We start from the raw sequence: 16886 nt of genomic DNA, 5'->3' as shown, positions 1-16886 counted from the left end.
TTCAGCTGATGGCTAGATATCAGAGAGACGGGCCAAGATTTTAGACTGGACAGAAAGAAATAAGTCTGGAGTAGAAGGGTAGCTTTGAGAGTCACCTTTGCAATTTTCCTAGAACCTAATTTACTCCCATGTGCATACACTGAGAGAGAATTTAGCATTTAGTTAACTAACCAAAATACTGTACAAAGTACATATAGGGTCTAAAGCTTTCCTCTTGCTTTATATTTTATAATTCTGGCACCAATTACTGTGGTTTAAAGTGACCAGCATTTAGTGGTATTCAGAAAATTAAGGCTACCCAAGTCTTAGTGGTCTAGTGTTCTGGGAACTTCAAGTTCAGGACTGGGAAAGATTTTGAACGCAACCCATATGCCAAACTGAACCAGAGGTACCAAATGCTGGGAAGTTCGGGTTGGACTCAAAAGAACTGAAAGGATAATTTGATAAATATGAACCAATTAAGCTTAAAGACCCACAATTACTGAAGCAGTTTACACTGCCATAAAATAAATCCTACCCGGGGATGGGGTTTGGGAGGGGACTCTGGGTGGGGGCAGGGGGAGATGAGGGCTCCGTCTGGGGGTGGGGCCAGGGATGAGGGGTTTGGGGTGCGGAAGGGGACTCCGGGCTGGGGCAGGATCCCGACGGCGCTTACTGCGGTGCCGAGGAAGCAGCCGCCAGGTCCCTGCAGCCTCTAGGTGCATGGACGGGCAGGTGGCTCTGCGCGGTGTGTTCTGCCTTCCCGCCTGCAAGCGCTGCCCCCCGTAGCTCCCATTGGTCGCGGTTCCTGGCCAACAGGAACTGTGGAGCCGGTGCTGGGGGCAGGGGAAGCGCGTGGAGCCTCCTGGTCCCTGGCCACCCCGGTGCCTAGGGACTGTAGTGACCTGGCAGTCGCTTCCGGGAGCTGCATGGAGCTAGGGCAGGCAGGGAGTCTGCCTTAGCCCCTGGCGCCGCTGTGCCGCCGACCGGTCTTTTAACAGCCCCGTCGACACTGCTGACCAGAGCCGCCAGGGTCCCTTTTCGACCAGGTGTTCTGGTCCAAAACCGGATGCCTGGCAACCCTAAAATCTACACAACTGTTTAGGACAAAGTAAATTTGCCATGTTTACCTGAAGCTGGAGGGGGAATTTATTAAGGAGACAGAATGTAATGAGCTGGAATTGGGCCAGCATTCTTGTTCTTGTGGAAAATGCCATTGGATTGTTAATGTCCGCAAGAGCCTGACAAGGTCACATGTCAAAAACAGTGCAACACATCCTAGTACCTTGGTTCAGTGCTGACTAGGAGGAAAGAGTGCTGGCTACTGAATTGCAAACAACCTAGCTTTTCCTTGGCGGTGTCTTATCCAAGTACTAGCCCAACGCAATGGGGCTTTCCTTACAAGAGGGGAATACAGTAGCACCTGATATGGCTACAGCTCTTATGCAGGTTGCTTGCATTTACTCTATGAGCTGTATATGAATAGGGCGTTTGACCGGTACTGATTTGAATTCTTGGCTCTGGCAATAATCTTGGACAAATCATTTCTTCTCTGGGCCTGTGTTCCTCCTTTTGTCTGTCTGTTTAGAATGCAAACTTTTCAGGAGGGACTTCACTGCAGGCATACTGGGGCCCTGATCTCCATTGGGCTCTCTCTTGGCCTTACTGTACTACCAATAATTAAAAATAATAAATATACAAGTGGGATATATCGGGGGGTTTTAAAGAGTGAACATTTATATATGTGCATATATCAGGGAGACTGAGGCCCAGCATTTCTCTTCCCCCTCCTCCTACTTACAGCTTGCTTGAAAAGGAAAGCACTAATCTGTTAAGAAGCTGGGCGTCTAGAATTTACAGTCAATAGCTCATCTTATCAAAGGCTGTTTCTTGAGCAACATCTAACCTTGACAAAGTAGGCCTTGGTTATAAATGTTACCTTTGATCAATAACTGTCACAAATGCATTAAAATTAACCTGTTAAAGCTTGTAACTGGAGCCACATTGTATCACGCTGTGTACAGCCTACCAAAATAAGTTGTTTTGTAGGACACAATATCAATTATAAAAGCAATCCAAGGAAAAATCAAAACACACCTGTGAAACCAGTTATATCCTGTCTGATCTCCCAACACTCCCCTTTGCTAGTTTGGGTCTCTCTGGTCCTCCTGTTTTGTCCTGTTTATTAAGAACATGGGGGGAATGGCTGGCTAAGGGAACTATGTAATGGGATCCTGAACCTTTTACTTTTCAGTCCCTGATCCTAATCCAACCTAGATTAGTAGTGGCTGAAAGTTATTGCATTTGGTGGACATTGGGTGGCCTGTGTGATAATAAATAATAATAAGATACTAACTCATTCATCCATTTTTTATTGTAGTAGCACGTAGGAGCCCCAGTTGTAGACTGGGACCCCATGGTGCTGGGCGCTGTACAAACACAAAACAAAAAGATGGTCCCTGCCTCAAATAGCTTCCAATGTAAGTAGTCCAATTCCTAATGGCCAGACGTGTGGAGAGAGAAAAGGAAAAAAGCTCCCATTTTGTTATTTTTTTTAGCAGAGAGGCTAAGATTGAAAGAGACAGCTGAGCTCTCTCTCATCCTTTGGCTGAACGACCTGAGGCAGGGTAAGGAACACAGGTGGGGCTGTGTGGGTAAGCGGTGCATGTTCTGTACATAGAAGACCTCAGTTTCCTGGGCTGTCAATCCAGGAACGTTCACAAGCAATGAATTCACAACATTTTAAAAAAGCCTATAGGTTAATGAAATAAGTGACAGCTGCCACGGGCGATCTTAATGCAAATTGTCAAAGGGAAGACATGTATGGATCTCTGACTGTTCAAGGATGTGTGTTAAAACCAAGAGGAGAAGAAAGGAAGCACCTCACACTGCTCAAATGTTTCCGGGGGTTACACTACCTGTTTCCAGAGGAAGCCACATCTAGGCCTCCTCAGCTAGAAAGTTGCCTCAACGCAGGACTTAAAGGAGAATTTAAGATGGAAAAATTATTCCCCAAGAGAAACACAAATCACAGAAAGAGGAAAGAGTGGAAAGTGGAAAGAGTCATGGGCTGGGAGATAGTGCTACCCTCTGCCCTGCCATTGACCTGATATGTGACTTTAAGCCAGTTACTTTATCAATCTGTGCCTTGGTTTTCTCGTCTGTAAAATGGGGAGAACGATACCCATCTTTCTACAGCATTTTGAGATCTACAGACGAAAAGAGCAAAAGTACCTTTGGATACCTGTCAAATTATCTACAGTTAGATTCCTTGGCAGCCGTGAGCACAATTTCATAATGCATACTGGTATTAGAACATAGTTAAGGCTCACTCCACCTTGCCACCTATCTCCAAGGTACATTGCAACCATGATCAGTGCTGGCAAATAAAGAACATGTATTTGCAAATCTTAGAGAAAAGGAAAGAGTGGCAGAGGAAGTAAGGAGCAATGAGAAGGATAAAACCACCAAAAAATTCACCTTGAAACTTTTTCTCCTATAGGGAAACCAACAGCCTAATGACCTATCAACTTTTCTGAAATGGGACCAGATCCTCAGCCTGTCTAAACTGACAGTTCCATGGGCGAAGCCAATTTACACCAGCTGAGGATCTGGCCCCAAATGAATACAGCTAGGATGGGAGGATGATCCCTATATAAACTAGAAAGAAAGGTGTTTAAAAAGCGTTTCACAACTCATCCTGACCCTGGCAAAGCAGATGTGAATGCAGTTTAGCCCTGTGCATACCAGCAGCTAGTTTAGAAACAGTTTTCAATCCCCCTAAGCAGCCGCTAAATGTAATGAAATACGAGGTAGCCCCCTGAGCAGTGGTTAGCACAGTTGCATCAAGTCTAAGCAAGGATCCCACTGAACTCATCCTTTTGCTACAGTCAGAGCTGTGCTCCGTCTGCTATTTTTTTGCTGCAGCTGTGTCCCCAGGGCGTCAGCGTAACGCGCCTGCCTCCCCCTGCTGTGTCTGGATTGTGTTGTGTGTGCAGCACACAGAGGACGAGACAACACGCGTCTCTGATGTTCCCCTCTTGTGGTGGAGTGGCAGGGAGTCAAGGAAATACTTTAACCCTGTCTCAGTCTTGTAATGTTGTGTCCCACGCTTAATGCTGCGACATGAGCCACAACGTCCTCTTTAGCAACTAGCATCTCACCGTTAAAAGGAAGAATACACATAAATAAAACATGGACAGAATTATCACGGGTGAGGTGAATATGCCTCTGAAGCCTATTACATTTAGACAAAAGGAAATGAAAAATCGACCTCTGTACTCCAAATCCATCTGGTTAAATAGAAAACTAGAGAGCTGTGCACGAGGCAGCATGGCCCAGTGGATAGGGCACTGGGCCGCGACACAGGGGGCCTGGATTCTACTCCTGACACTGTTCATGGACAAGTCACCTCGCCTCTCTGTGCCTGTATTCTCTCTTACCCTTTGTTTTTCTTGTCTATTTGGATTGGTTGGGATGTTCATAAGGACAAGAGAGGGGGGTTAATCCAGCCCCAGAGTTTTAAAATAGTAGTTTTAGGTATAGTTCCACAGCCAAGGGGTTGAGGAGAGTGGATTTCTTCCAGCCCAGCTGAGCACTTTTATCACATAAATATACAACCCATACATTGACGACTAAGGTCAGTAGGGAAAAGAAAAAATCCACCAGCTAAGGGTATACAATCCAGTCTGAATGGACCTGAAAGAACAGGATGACATAGAATTTTGACTGTAAATTCTCTAGGCAGAGGGACTCTATGCTTAGCCCACTTGTCTTATTGTGCAGCATTCTACCACCTACTGCACTGTGTTAATAATACATGATTTAACGTTGAAAGCCTTCTTATAATTGTACTGGTTAAATTAGCACAAATATGTTCCCTGAAAATTACACAGAGTAATGTTCTGCTGGCTGAGAGAAAGAAGGAGTAGCAGAGTGACTTGCTATCTGGTTTCATTCTTACACATGGAATTCATTTTCATATCCCATAGGAGCAGCTTTGTTCTCTCTCTCTCTCTCTCTCTCTCTCTACTCTAAGCCTCTTCTTACAGAGGAAAACATTTAATATGTTCCTGCATTCTAATAAAAAAAAGCACACTGTTACAAGTGACAGGATGTTCAGCTGCCTTTATTATGCCTCCAAGCCATATAGACCCTATGCTTACCAATAAATACTCAAATTTTATCTCAGGTGTAGAGTGTTGCAAAATGTAACTGATGCATTACATTTTTAAGTAAGAGGAGCAGAGAATGTTGTATTAGCCAGTACAGCCAGGAGATGGGATATTTTATTCTCAGTGACATGAACAGATCTCAAATATTGCTTGAATTTTCTTGTTACTTTAGAAACATCTGAGTTTTTTAAATATTCAGCTGTGTTACCAAGTCTTCTCAGTTACAACACTCACAAATTTGTCAGGGTGCCCTTCTCAACACCCAGCGAAAAATGCTATATTCACACACGCAGGTTTCAGACTACAGAATGGTTTTATGAAACGGAAGTCAGAAATTCAAGATGGAAAAAGCCTTGCAGATCACAGAGTCCAACACCCAGAACGAAACACTGCTTGTACACACAATTCTTCTCCCACACAGAGGATAAGAGAAACCACACAAGTGAGTCACTTAATGCAAAGTACTAAATGCTCTGGGGCCAATCCAGCAAAGCACTTAAGTACATGCTTGACTTTAATACATGCATTGCCCAAAAACTTTAGTAATGCGGAATCAAGGTTGACCAGCAGTGCCTGTACCCTTCAAGAACATTGAATACACCTGTAATTAAACGTTGGAAATATTGGGTTTCCGTACCCACCAAGAACTGTATTACTGCTTAAATGCCTCAAGGATTCCCACTTAAAAACAAGCCTTTAGACAAATTAATTTAGCAGACTTGCACAGAAAAAGCAGGGTTATCTTATTCCTCCAAACTTTAATTATAGAAGACCACCACAATTGTACAACTGACACAAGTAACCCTTACTCACAAGCGTAGTGCACGGATTAAGATTTAAAGACTTTCGCTGGTGAGAAACTGACTTAAATTGAGTAATGAACTTTTACGTGAGTCACAGTTGCTGGATTGGGCTTGTAGAATATTTTATTTTAGACCATCACTACGGGACATTATTATATAGGATAAATCCAAATGACTAAGCTAGCTCTTTATTGTGCCACACAGATAAAATAACTATCGATCCAAATCAAACCACACAGTAAGTACTGTACTCACTGAAACCAAATGATGGTCTAACTAAATAATAATGGCCCATGCTCTATTTCATAGAGCTGATCCAAAATTTTTCATTTTTCACAACATTTTTGACCAGCTCTAACATTTTACTTTTATTCAAAGTCAAGTAAAGAGCGTACCACTCCCACCACCACTTAAAACCCCAAACCACAAATCGGCAACTCCTTTGTAATCTTGCCTCTTCCTCTTATCTGATTTTCCGAGAGATTAAGAAATCTTGACATAGTATTTATTGCCCTAGATAAATTCCCCCACAAGATTACATATTCTCTCAGTCACCAATTTGCAGTAGGTTATAAAACATCTACACATGGTGGTTCCAGCCAGTTTACCTTAGAAGGATTAGAGATTATGAATATGATTATCTGGTTTTGTTTTTAAACCGTACCATTTATGCTCCCCCAGTTAAAGATGGCTTGGATTTATTTTCTATATACAAGAGTTACAATGGTTTATCTATCAATGTATTAGATTTTAATCAGTGAGATACATACTGTACCAACCGTCTTGCCTACTCTTGCCTCCTCCCTCATTATTGCTTCTTCAGCACCCACACTGCCTCTCTCCAATCCATTCAAATAGTCCATGTCACCGTGGCTCCTTTTGACCCCTCCACTGCCTTCCCATTTCCCACTTAATCAAACACAGGTTGCTTCTCTTCCCCTTTAATTCCCTTCCTGGCTCATCTGCTCCTGTCTCTCACTGCATTGCTCCCATCGCTCCCACTGATGCCAGCCGTGAGCTCTCCATTTGCCTGCTTCTCTCCCAAACATGACCAGGCTTCCTTCCACACTGCCCTTTACACATGAAATGCTCTCCCTGAACTAATCCATAGGTCCACTCATCTTTCATATCATATCATAGAATCACAGAATATCAGGGTTGGAAGGGACCTCAGGAGGTCATCTAATCCAACCCCCTGCTCAAAGCAGGACCAATCCCCAATTTTTGCCTCAGATCCCTAAATGGCCCCCTCAAGGATTGAACTCACAACCCCGGGTTTAGCAGGCCAATGCTCAAACCACTGAGCTATCCCTCTCCCTACTCAAGACCCACTGCCCCTGTGATGCCTACAAGAAACCAGCCTTAGAGTGGTGGCTCAGAGGAGCCGCAGTCAGGGATAGCAGTCTGACTTATTTGAAATCACCAAGTTCTAAATGAATCTATGTAACCACATGTTCTTTTTAACCTTGCCTTTGTCCTCTCTCCCCACTTCCCAGCTAATATTTGTTACACTCATAGGCGCTGGAACTACAGGTGCTGCTGCACCCTCTGGCTTCAAGTGGTTTCCATCATTTAGAGGGTTTACAGTTTTGGTCAATGGCTCTCAGCATCCCCACTATAAATAATGTTCCAGTACCCCTGGTTTCACTCACTTGGGACCCAATCCAGTTCCCACTGAAGTTGACCGGAGACTTTCCATTGACTTCAATGGGAATTGTGTTGTGCCTTTTGCAACTTTCAAATTAGATTCTAAGTTCTTTGGGGCAGGCTTCATGTCTTCCTATGTGTTTGTATAATGCCTAGCACACAAACCTGACCTCCACTCTTTACACTAGTTTCCCATAGTCAAGTTCAAGGCCTTTATCCTCAAGGTGCTGAAGGGCCTACACCCAGGATATCTAAAAGATCACCTACATCTCCAAGATGAGGACTATGGTTAACAACTCCACTCCAAAATGGAACTTTCTACAAACATAAGGTTAAAGCTTGTCAGTGCAGGAAACAGCTTTCTTGGGGGCCAGTCTGAGACGGCGGAATGACCTTCCCTGGGAGCTAAGGACCACCAGAAACCTCCCACCCTCTGTTCCAAGTGCAAGCTGCACTTCTTTAACCTTGTCTCCTCTAACGCAAAAACAGAGCCTTGTGGACACTTAACTATGACCACCAACCAATCAACCAAAACCCTAGCAAAACAAATCACTACACTGCACATCCAATTCCGCCCTGGGGACAGGCTGAGAGAAAGAATGGCCCACACACGACAGATGTTAGTGCATTACTTCATGCACAACTGGAAGATGCTCAGATTCTACAGTGACATAAGAATCTAAACAGAATTAGAATATGGAACTTGATCTTATCTGGGACATTTGGGTACTCTGCAACACAATCTATATACAAATAAATTACCAGTATAAAATGTGCATTTTGTGCTGGTTTTATTAAAAAGTAAAGATTTTAAAAGATAGCATTTCTGAGGTCCACATTATACACAATGTACTTTTGCCAGAAAAGTTTGAGTAACAAAGACCATTAAGCTGAGATTTTCAAAAGCACTTATGAGATTTAGAGAGCACAAGCCTCATTGACTTTCCTGCCCTAAATCTTTCAGATGCTTTGGAAAGTCTCTCCTTTAAAAGTTTTGTGCAATTACCAACATCAGTTACACAACTCAGTAAACTAACCAGTACTACTGTACCAGAGAGGCCCAGCAGAAGTCCAATATTCAGTAAAACACCACTTTAAATGAAAGTCTGTATACATGTTACAATGGTGCTTATGTTGCTCCACCGGATAGTAAATGTTGTGAAAGGTGATCATCTGTGATTCAAGTTTCAGAGTGAACATTCATTCATGTTTGTGTTTCATACAAGCAGGGCAGAACTCCTTTGTGAATGGATGGATAATGTAGCTGGGTGGAGTGAGGAGTACAGTTTCACAAAGACCAGTCCAACTCGATTAACTAAATATATAAAAACTCTAGCTCCAAGTAAACCATGCAACCCACTTGCAGGATATTATCTGCAATTTTTCAAAAAAGTTCAGATGTATGCATTACCATATGCCAGTGCTTATGGATACCTAAAAAAGCAAAGGCGTATTAGGAACTGTGCAGATTTAATGCCAGTCTAAAGATATGATAATGAAGATTAAATGAAAAGGAAATAGCAAGATAACAGGCCACTTTACCAAAGCCTCCCATGAAATGTCAATAATAATTTTCATCTGTATAACTCCTTTCACCTAAAAACCACAAACTGCTTTACAAATATTAAGGGCCTGATCCAAAGCCTTATAAAATAAATGGTAAAACTCCCACTGATTTCAATGGGCTTTTGGATCAAGCCCTAAATAATTACGCCTCCTAAAACACTTGGTGAGTTTTTATTACCAGCAGGACAGTGGGGTGGGAGGAGGTATTGTTTCATATTCTCTGTGTATATATAAAGTCTGCTGCACTTTCTGCGGTATGCATCCGATGAAGTGAGCTGTAGCTCACGAAAGCTCATGCTCAAATAAATTGGTTAGTCTCTAAGGTGCCACAAGTACTCCTTTTCTTTTTGGTGAGTTAAGTAAGCAAGAGCATCTCCCTTTTACAGATCAATAAATTGAGGCACAGAGAATCAGACAAAGATGGGAACAGAACCCAGGAGTTCTGACTTTATAAAAAATTTGGGTAAACAATCGTTGACAGATTATGACAAAACATTACTCTTGCATATGTATAATGTTATCCAACTTCAGATTAGAGCGCTTCATTATCATAATGGATTAACCTGACCCTCCACAGATCACAATCTTATTGGCAAGTTCTGCTATGCCTCTATAGCAAACAGCAAAATTTTAGGAGGATCTGATGCTAACCAATCACCCCATAATGAAAGCTATTATAGAGCTAGTTTAGAAGGACTTGTGACCAAGGCAATACTGGAAATGGCTTCTTTTTTAAAGGAAAACTCATACAATGGCATCATTTACAAGATATTACAAAGGAAAAGGAAATGTTAAATAGCCAAAAGACAATAGAGTTTTAAATAATCTGACAATAAACCAGTTTCCCCCATGACAAATTGCTCAGCTCTCCGTCTGTTATGATCTCATCATCCTTGTAGTTTTCATGAAGTATCCGGTTAGACAAAACCTGAATTTCTAGTGTACACACACACACACAAAAATAAATAAACCAAAAAAACACCTTTCACGCCTTTGTTACATTTCATAAAGATGTTTTGTTTGTTTTGTCCTGTATGGGTGACCTTTAAGATTATATCTTTAAAAATAAAACACAGCACCTCCTGACCCTCAAAATATTAGAATGTATGGAAATGCAGTGTTGCTACTGTCACACATTTATGGAGACTCTCAAAATATGAGGTGTTCTTCTTAAAGCCCCAGCCCTTGGAGTCACGTGATTACACGAGACTCCGCTTTTTTTGAAGTAAGCTACTAGCTCTCATGGTTGCGGAGAAAAGTTTGAAAATGTTACCCACAAACACAGCAATGGCTGAAAAACCAGAGGGCAAATAAAGATCAGTCCCCAAAAAATGTTTTGTATTTTGGAGTCTGACTTGTGAGTTTTGAATGCTTGGGGCTGGCAATACTGATTTGAGGCCACTCCAAATTCCTTAATTCTGCCCTGTGCTCACAGGGACTGAGCCCAAGCTTTCTGAAGTAGATAAGAATCTTTCCACTGACTTCAATAGGCTTTGGCTCGGACTCTGGGTAAAATCTTTGCCCACGGAAGTCAGTGGCAAAACTTCCATTGACTTAAGTGGAGTCAGGATTTTACCTTTTTACCTTTTGTAAGATGGAGATATCTGATGGAGGACTTTTAAATGAAGTAGGACCTGATGAAAATTTTAAGAAGTTTGTAGCCTGTGACTACAGACATAAATTCCCCTTCTTTGCAGGGTTTACCTGTGGAGTCAAGACTGGAGTACTTGGCTTTGGTTTTAAACTAAAGCAAAATGAATAACTCATAGGGAACAATATATTTAATGAATTGAAGGCCTAATTCTAGTTGGTAAATCAGCTTAGCTCCTTGCTTTCACTGGAGTGATGTTGATCTGTACAGCTGAGAATCTGCCCTTATGACCATTCTCTATTTGCAAATCATCCACAACCAACTTATACATTTTTCAGATTCATTCATTGTTCAGAGTTATCTGGCAAACACTACTATCATAGCTTGCTTAGAAGAAGGTAATTGTGGTTATCTAATATTTTAAACTCAAAATATATTCATTAATTTTGATTGGCTAGATGGGTCACATGACATTGTTTTTGCTTCCTGACTGGTTAGGTGTAACTCTCATCTCGCAACCATGCGGCTCTCTCTGTTCTGCTCCCCTGAATACCAGCCCACTCCTCTCTACCCTATGTGGTTTCCCTCTGCCTCTCCCCACGTGGTGGCCATCCAGAGTTTATAAACTCCACGGAGTTGTTAAGCTATGCAAAAACTGCTTCAAATAACTGCACAATTCCATCCACAAAACTACTCCATGGTACCAGTCCTTGCCAACCACAACAGATTAAAACCGATTTGGAGGTTTTAGGCCAAACCATTTTGGAGTTTTGGTGTCCCCAAAATATATATATCAACATGGTCCCAAATAACTAATATACCTTAGGCTTGCCCAAAAAATTTCTTACACTGGCATTACAAAAAAAATCACATCTATAACATTTCAGCTAATTTGGTTTAGTTCTGGAGAAGTTTGCTGTAGGGACAAAACTGTGTTTAAAATGAAAAGCTATTTTAACCTCAATTATGGCAAGATCAGCATTTCTCCAATGTTCAGATGGATTTACATGGCCTAGATAAAATGTATTAAACCACACATAAAATATAAGTGCCTTAAAATGCTGCATGGCCCCCAGTCAGCTCAGAACATAAACCAATTCTGTTTTTCAGACAATTTTAAAATAATACTTTCGTACAACACAGAAGCTAAAAAACAATAAAATGATATCTTAAATACAGGCAGTAGGTGGTAAATAAAGGTGGATTTTGGTTATGTTTAAAACTTAACGGTACAACCTCCAATTCTTCTCTTTGAACAAAGAGCTTTGTGAAAAATCTGATTAGAAACAGGGCAGAAATCTCAGGGGAAGAGCTGATGAAAGAAAAAGTTGAAATTAATTTGCATGGCTAGACTATACAAGGCAAACAGAGACTATTAAACATGTATCTGCAGCAGCCCTATTGACAATAAAGCCAAGAAACTGACCTGAATAAAATAAACAAGCAGCTGGGATATCAAATCCTTCTGAGAGAGAAGTCTTCCCAAAGCCTTATTGGCCATGATATTTACATCCTCCTTCCCATGTTCCCTAGATGTCTCAGGTATTCTTCTCTATTACAGCCACTCTCCCAAAGCTTCACCATATTCTATTTACATGTATTTTCTGTCTTCAGAGTCTTGCCACCTCATCCCCCAAGCTCTAGCCTCCAAATTCAGGCTTGTTGGGAAGTAATTTTTCCCTCTCTCTGTAGGGGCATAACAATAAAGCCAGCATTTTTAGTACCTCAAATTTCCAAATACATTGCTGGAGATCATTAGGTGTCGTCAATATTTACATAAACCATGCTACTGCTTAGCTTTTAACTAGCTCTGTAGAGCCAACATTGCACAGAAAGATCTGTCTGGACAAAGGATAAATCAAGCTTTTGGGAATCTTTCCATAATAAAAAGGAAAAAAAAGCATGCCTTACTCTCTAGCGAAACCTAAATTTTCCCAACTAGATTAACAAGCTACTTCCCCTCAAAGGATTTAAACCTAAACTGCGAGGCAACAAATTTAACAATCAAAATAGCACATACAGTGTGTGTTTTAGATGTAACCTAATAAAAATATAATAAGTAACTGCTACCCAGTGATTTCTGAGAGGAATATAATTATAGTTGGCTAGTGGTGTACCTCGACTCCAAAAATGACTTTCCAACTTACGCACTGAAGCCCCAGTTCATCAGAGCATTTAAGCATGTACGTAGGACCCAGTGAATTCAAGATTGAACTTAAAGTTAAACATGTGTTTAACTGTTTTGATGAGTTGGGGGCCTAAAAGATTTGTAATAAAACTGAATTATTGTACAAAGTGTAATCAAGCTGGCAAAGGAGAGAATATATTTTACATTTATTGCTAGGTGAGTCAATTAAATGTGCCTTTGACCATTACAACAGCAACCACCAGATATGAGACAACGTGTAGTCTTACCCAAAAAAAGTGTATACGTGAATGTATTTCACCCTTACAATCACAGGTGACTTGAGTATCTTTAGTGAACTTCACTCACAGCCCTTTCTGGAAATAATACACATTCATAAACACTAGGTTTCAAACTGGCATGAACAGTTATGCAGAATACTAAACCATTCTTCACCTCTCCAGCTACCTTTTTATGAAATTTACACTCAAAGTATTTATACTATGGTATTTATTATCTTAATGTGGGTAACAGTCAAAATGTACCAGAAACTTTTCTAACAGAGCACGGTGCAGTTTCTGCCCCAAAGAGTTTAGGTTATATTGGTAGCCATAACACAACAAGTGAAAGCCATAACAGATGAGGGAAAGAGGAGGATGAGCACATGAGGTTTTTACAGAAATATAGGCATGAGGTCACTTAGTTGTTAAGAAAAGGAGTACTTGTGGCACCTTAGAGACTAACCAATTCATCCAAGAAGTGAGCTGTAGCTCACGAAAGCTCATGCTCAAATAAATTGGTTAGTCTCTAAGGTGCCACAAGTACTCCTTTTCTTTTTGTGAATACAGACTAACACGGCTGTTACTCTGAAACCTGTCATTAGTTGTTAAGGTTATCTTGTTACAAGATATGTTCACTGTTATGCACCAAACTCCCTCTGTAATCTCACCACTATCCCTCTATTATCCCTTACGGATTTTCTACACTGCAAAATTGTATTGTGCCGGAACATAACTTTTAACAGTTGAATTAGCTGACATGATGCTGCTGACCATATCTGAGTGGTCTGTCTAGACCAGGACAAATGGTGTTTAGCTTCATATCAGCTGACTGATCATGAATCACACTTAGCTGACCTGATGATGATTCTGAATACAAATTGTCCACTTAGATGTGGTCAGAATCATGTCAGCTAACTTATTTGTTCACAATCATTTTCAAACACCATACAATTCTGCAATGGAGGTAAGCCCTTGTAAAGCAAAATGCCGCCTTACCCAACTACCCTGCACAATCTCCCTCATGTAGGGTGACCAGATGTCCCGATTTTATAGGGACAGTCCTGATTTTGGGGTCTTTTTCTTATATAGGCTCCTATTACCCCACCACCCGCTGTCCTGATTTTTCACATTTGCTGTCTGGTCACCCTACCCTCATAACACTATCTGACCTTTTCTCCCTGTGGTCCTCCTTAACCAACACACCCTTTACTATCCAACCCTCCTTTCTGCTTCATTTTAAATACAGTCAGCTGCATAATGTAATACTTCGCACTTCTATACATCTTTTCATCTACTGAGGTCAAAGTGTTTTATTAGTATTATTTAACTAGAGGGACTCAGGTCAATTTTTTCCCTACATTTAGGTTTTGTAAAAACTCATCTTTAGAAATCCTAACACCAATAGAAATATTTCCAGGAATTTTTACAATTTAATTTCAATGGCAACAGTTTTTGTCATGGTTTCCCTGAAATGTCTGCAACCCCTACACTGCAGCATTGTGCTAGAACCAGAGAGTAAACTGGGCTCATAAACAGTAGTGAAATTGACAGGACTATTTTCCAAGGTGAAAAGTGTGTAAAGTAAACAAACAGCAAAAATTAGGAGAACTCAGTTGAGTTTTAAAATTTAAGCTAAATAGGTTATTTCTAATACACACAAGAGATCCTTTCAAAATAATATGGGCCATGATTTTCAAAAAGGGCTAGTGGTTTTGAGTGCTCAGCCTGAGATCCCTTCAAAGGATCTGAAGCTCAAAAAGTGCTAAGAACCCACCTTCTGGAAACCAGGTCCCTTTCAAGGCACCTCAAATGAGACAAACCCCCACTCTTCCCCCCCCCCCCAGCATAATGGAGCTAACCACAATTACCAGTCACTTTGGAAAAATCTTGGCCTTGAATTTTAACCTGACAGCTCAATAGAGAGCGTAAGGCTGGGGGGGGGCGACTATAAACAAACACAGGGGATCTGCAACTTTAACCGGTGACTTGAGAGGTGGGAAGGGAAGAGCTCTCGTCAATTTCAGATGGGGGAATAAGAGTTTAACTGAGGGCCTCCCCCCAACTTCCCAACCCCTTCCCTGCCCCCAAAATGCACTGGAAGAATAATGGGGACAGGGACTGCTTGCACGGAGTCCCCAGGTCTCTTTCATCCCCCATCCCCGCTCCGGGCCGCCCCTTGGAAGGTTTTTTTTCCCCCCCTTCACAGCTGCTGAGAGGGACCCGTCAACCTGCCCCTAGACCCCCGGCTCCGAGCTGCCCCCTCCCCAGGCACCTCGGCTCCCCCACGTGCGGGGGGTGGGGTGGGAATCCGGCATTGTCCGCAGCCCGCACCGGGAGCGCTAACCATGAAGGGGCGGGAGGAGAGGCTGCGCCCCAGTGGGGAAGGGGATGAGTGTGTCCCCCCTCCCGGGTCCCAAAATTCAGGGGTTGGGGGGGGATCCCCCAGAGACGCCTTCCCCATTGCTCCTTCTCTTCCTAGCCCCCTTCCCCCCCCCCCCCCCATTCCCCATCCCCTCCCTACCTCTATCTTGTCCACGCTCCGGGCGCAGCCCACCACCTTCATGCCCCGCTGCACCAGAGCCCGGGCCACCGCCGCCCCGATGCCCACCGAGGCGCCGGTCACCAGCGCGACTCTGCCCTTCCAGCGCTCCATGGCCCCGGGCTCGCTCCCCGCACCCGGGCCGGCACGGGAGACCAGCCAGCCTCCTGCCCGCTGAGGATGAATCCTTCCCCGCCCCTCCCGCCTCTCTCCTCCCGCCCCTTCTCCAAGCCCAGCCTCTCCCTCGCCCTATTCAATATTCAGCAGCTCAGGAAAGCTTATGCTCAAATAAATTGGTTAGTCTCTAAGGTGCCACAAGTACTCCTTTTCTTTTTATAAAAATGAGGGAATGCAAAGCAGATGAGACAAAGCCCTTAAACTCTTTGGAGGCAGAGACTGTCTTTTTGTAGCATTTGTACAATGCCAAACACAGCGCAGTGGGGTCCTGGTCCATGCACTTCCATGCTACCAGGGTGCAGATAATAAAGTATAATCAGTAATAAGACACAGTAAAACCTCAGAGTTATGCACTGAGCAGTCAACCAGAGGCCTCATTTAGAACCGGAAGGCTGCAATCAGGCAGCAGCAGAGACAAAAAAATAAAAGCAAATACAGCACAGTACTGTGTTAAATGTAAACTACTAAAAAAACAAAGGGAAAGCAGCATTTTGCTTCTGCGTAGTAAAGTCTCGAAGCTGTATTAAGTCGATGTTCAGTTGTAAACTTTTGAAAGAACCACCACAATGTTCTGTTCAGAGCGACGAACAAACTCCATTCCCGAGGTGTTTGTAACTCTGAGGTTCTACTGCAGGTAGGTTAAACAGAAGAGGGGGAGGGGTGGGTTCGCCCGCCCCCCCCCATTGCGAGTCCCGAACTCATGGTTCTGGTCCTAGCTTTGCTAAGGACTGCCTGTGTGACCCTGAGCTCGTCACTTCAAGGAGCCGAAGGGAGTTAGACACCTGGGATAATAAATACTTCTTTTCTCTCACCTTGCCTATTCTAGACTGTAACCTCCTCAGAGCAGGGACCCTCTCATATATACGTACAGCAACAATGACAGTAAGTCCCCAATCTTGGAGGGGGCTTCCAGGGCTACCGTAATAGAAGAAGGATGGTTTTATGGTTAAGACACAGGACAGAGACAGGACAGCTGGGCTGCAGTCTCAGCTCTGCCTCAGACT

The 16886-nt window shown here is 42.7% G+C and overlaps 1 protein-coding gene across 2 annotated transcripts in view; it reads right to left on the bottom strand.

Annotated features, from left to right (window-relative positions):
* DHRS11 (dehydrogenase/reductase 11) overlaps window positions 1–15893 on the bottom strand; it is a 66673-nt gene extending 50780 nt beyond the window's left edge. The window contains exon 1 of one of the 2 annotated variants that reach the window (XM_048824235.2): window positions 15688–15893. In XM_048824235.2, the coding sequence (XP_048680192.1) occupies window positions 15688–15819 (132 nt within the window). In that variant the 5' untranslated portion in view covers window positions 15820–15893. Of the gene's footprint in view, window positions 1–12186; window positions 12377–15687 lie in introns of those variants that run through there. The other variant, XM_048824236.2, reaches the window with a different exon arrangement.
* Window positions 15894–16886: the final 993 nt, after the last annotated feature.

The sequence above is a fragment of the Caretta caretta genome, chromosome 17, assembly GCF_965140235.1.
Source record: "Caretta caretta isolate rCarCar2 chromosome 17, rCarCar1.hap1, whole genome shotgun sequence".
In the NCBI taxonomy this organism is placed as follows: domain Eukaryota; kingdom Metazoa; phylum Chordata; order Testudines; family Cheloniidae; genus Caretta; species Caretta caretta.
The sequence above is the reverse complement of the archived record's forward strand: the minus strand, read 5'-3'. Positions and strand labels throughout refer to the sequence as shown.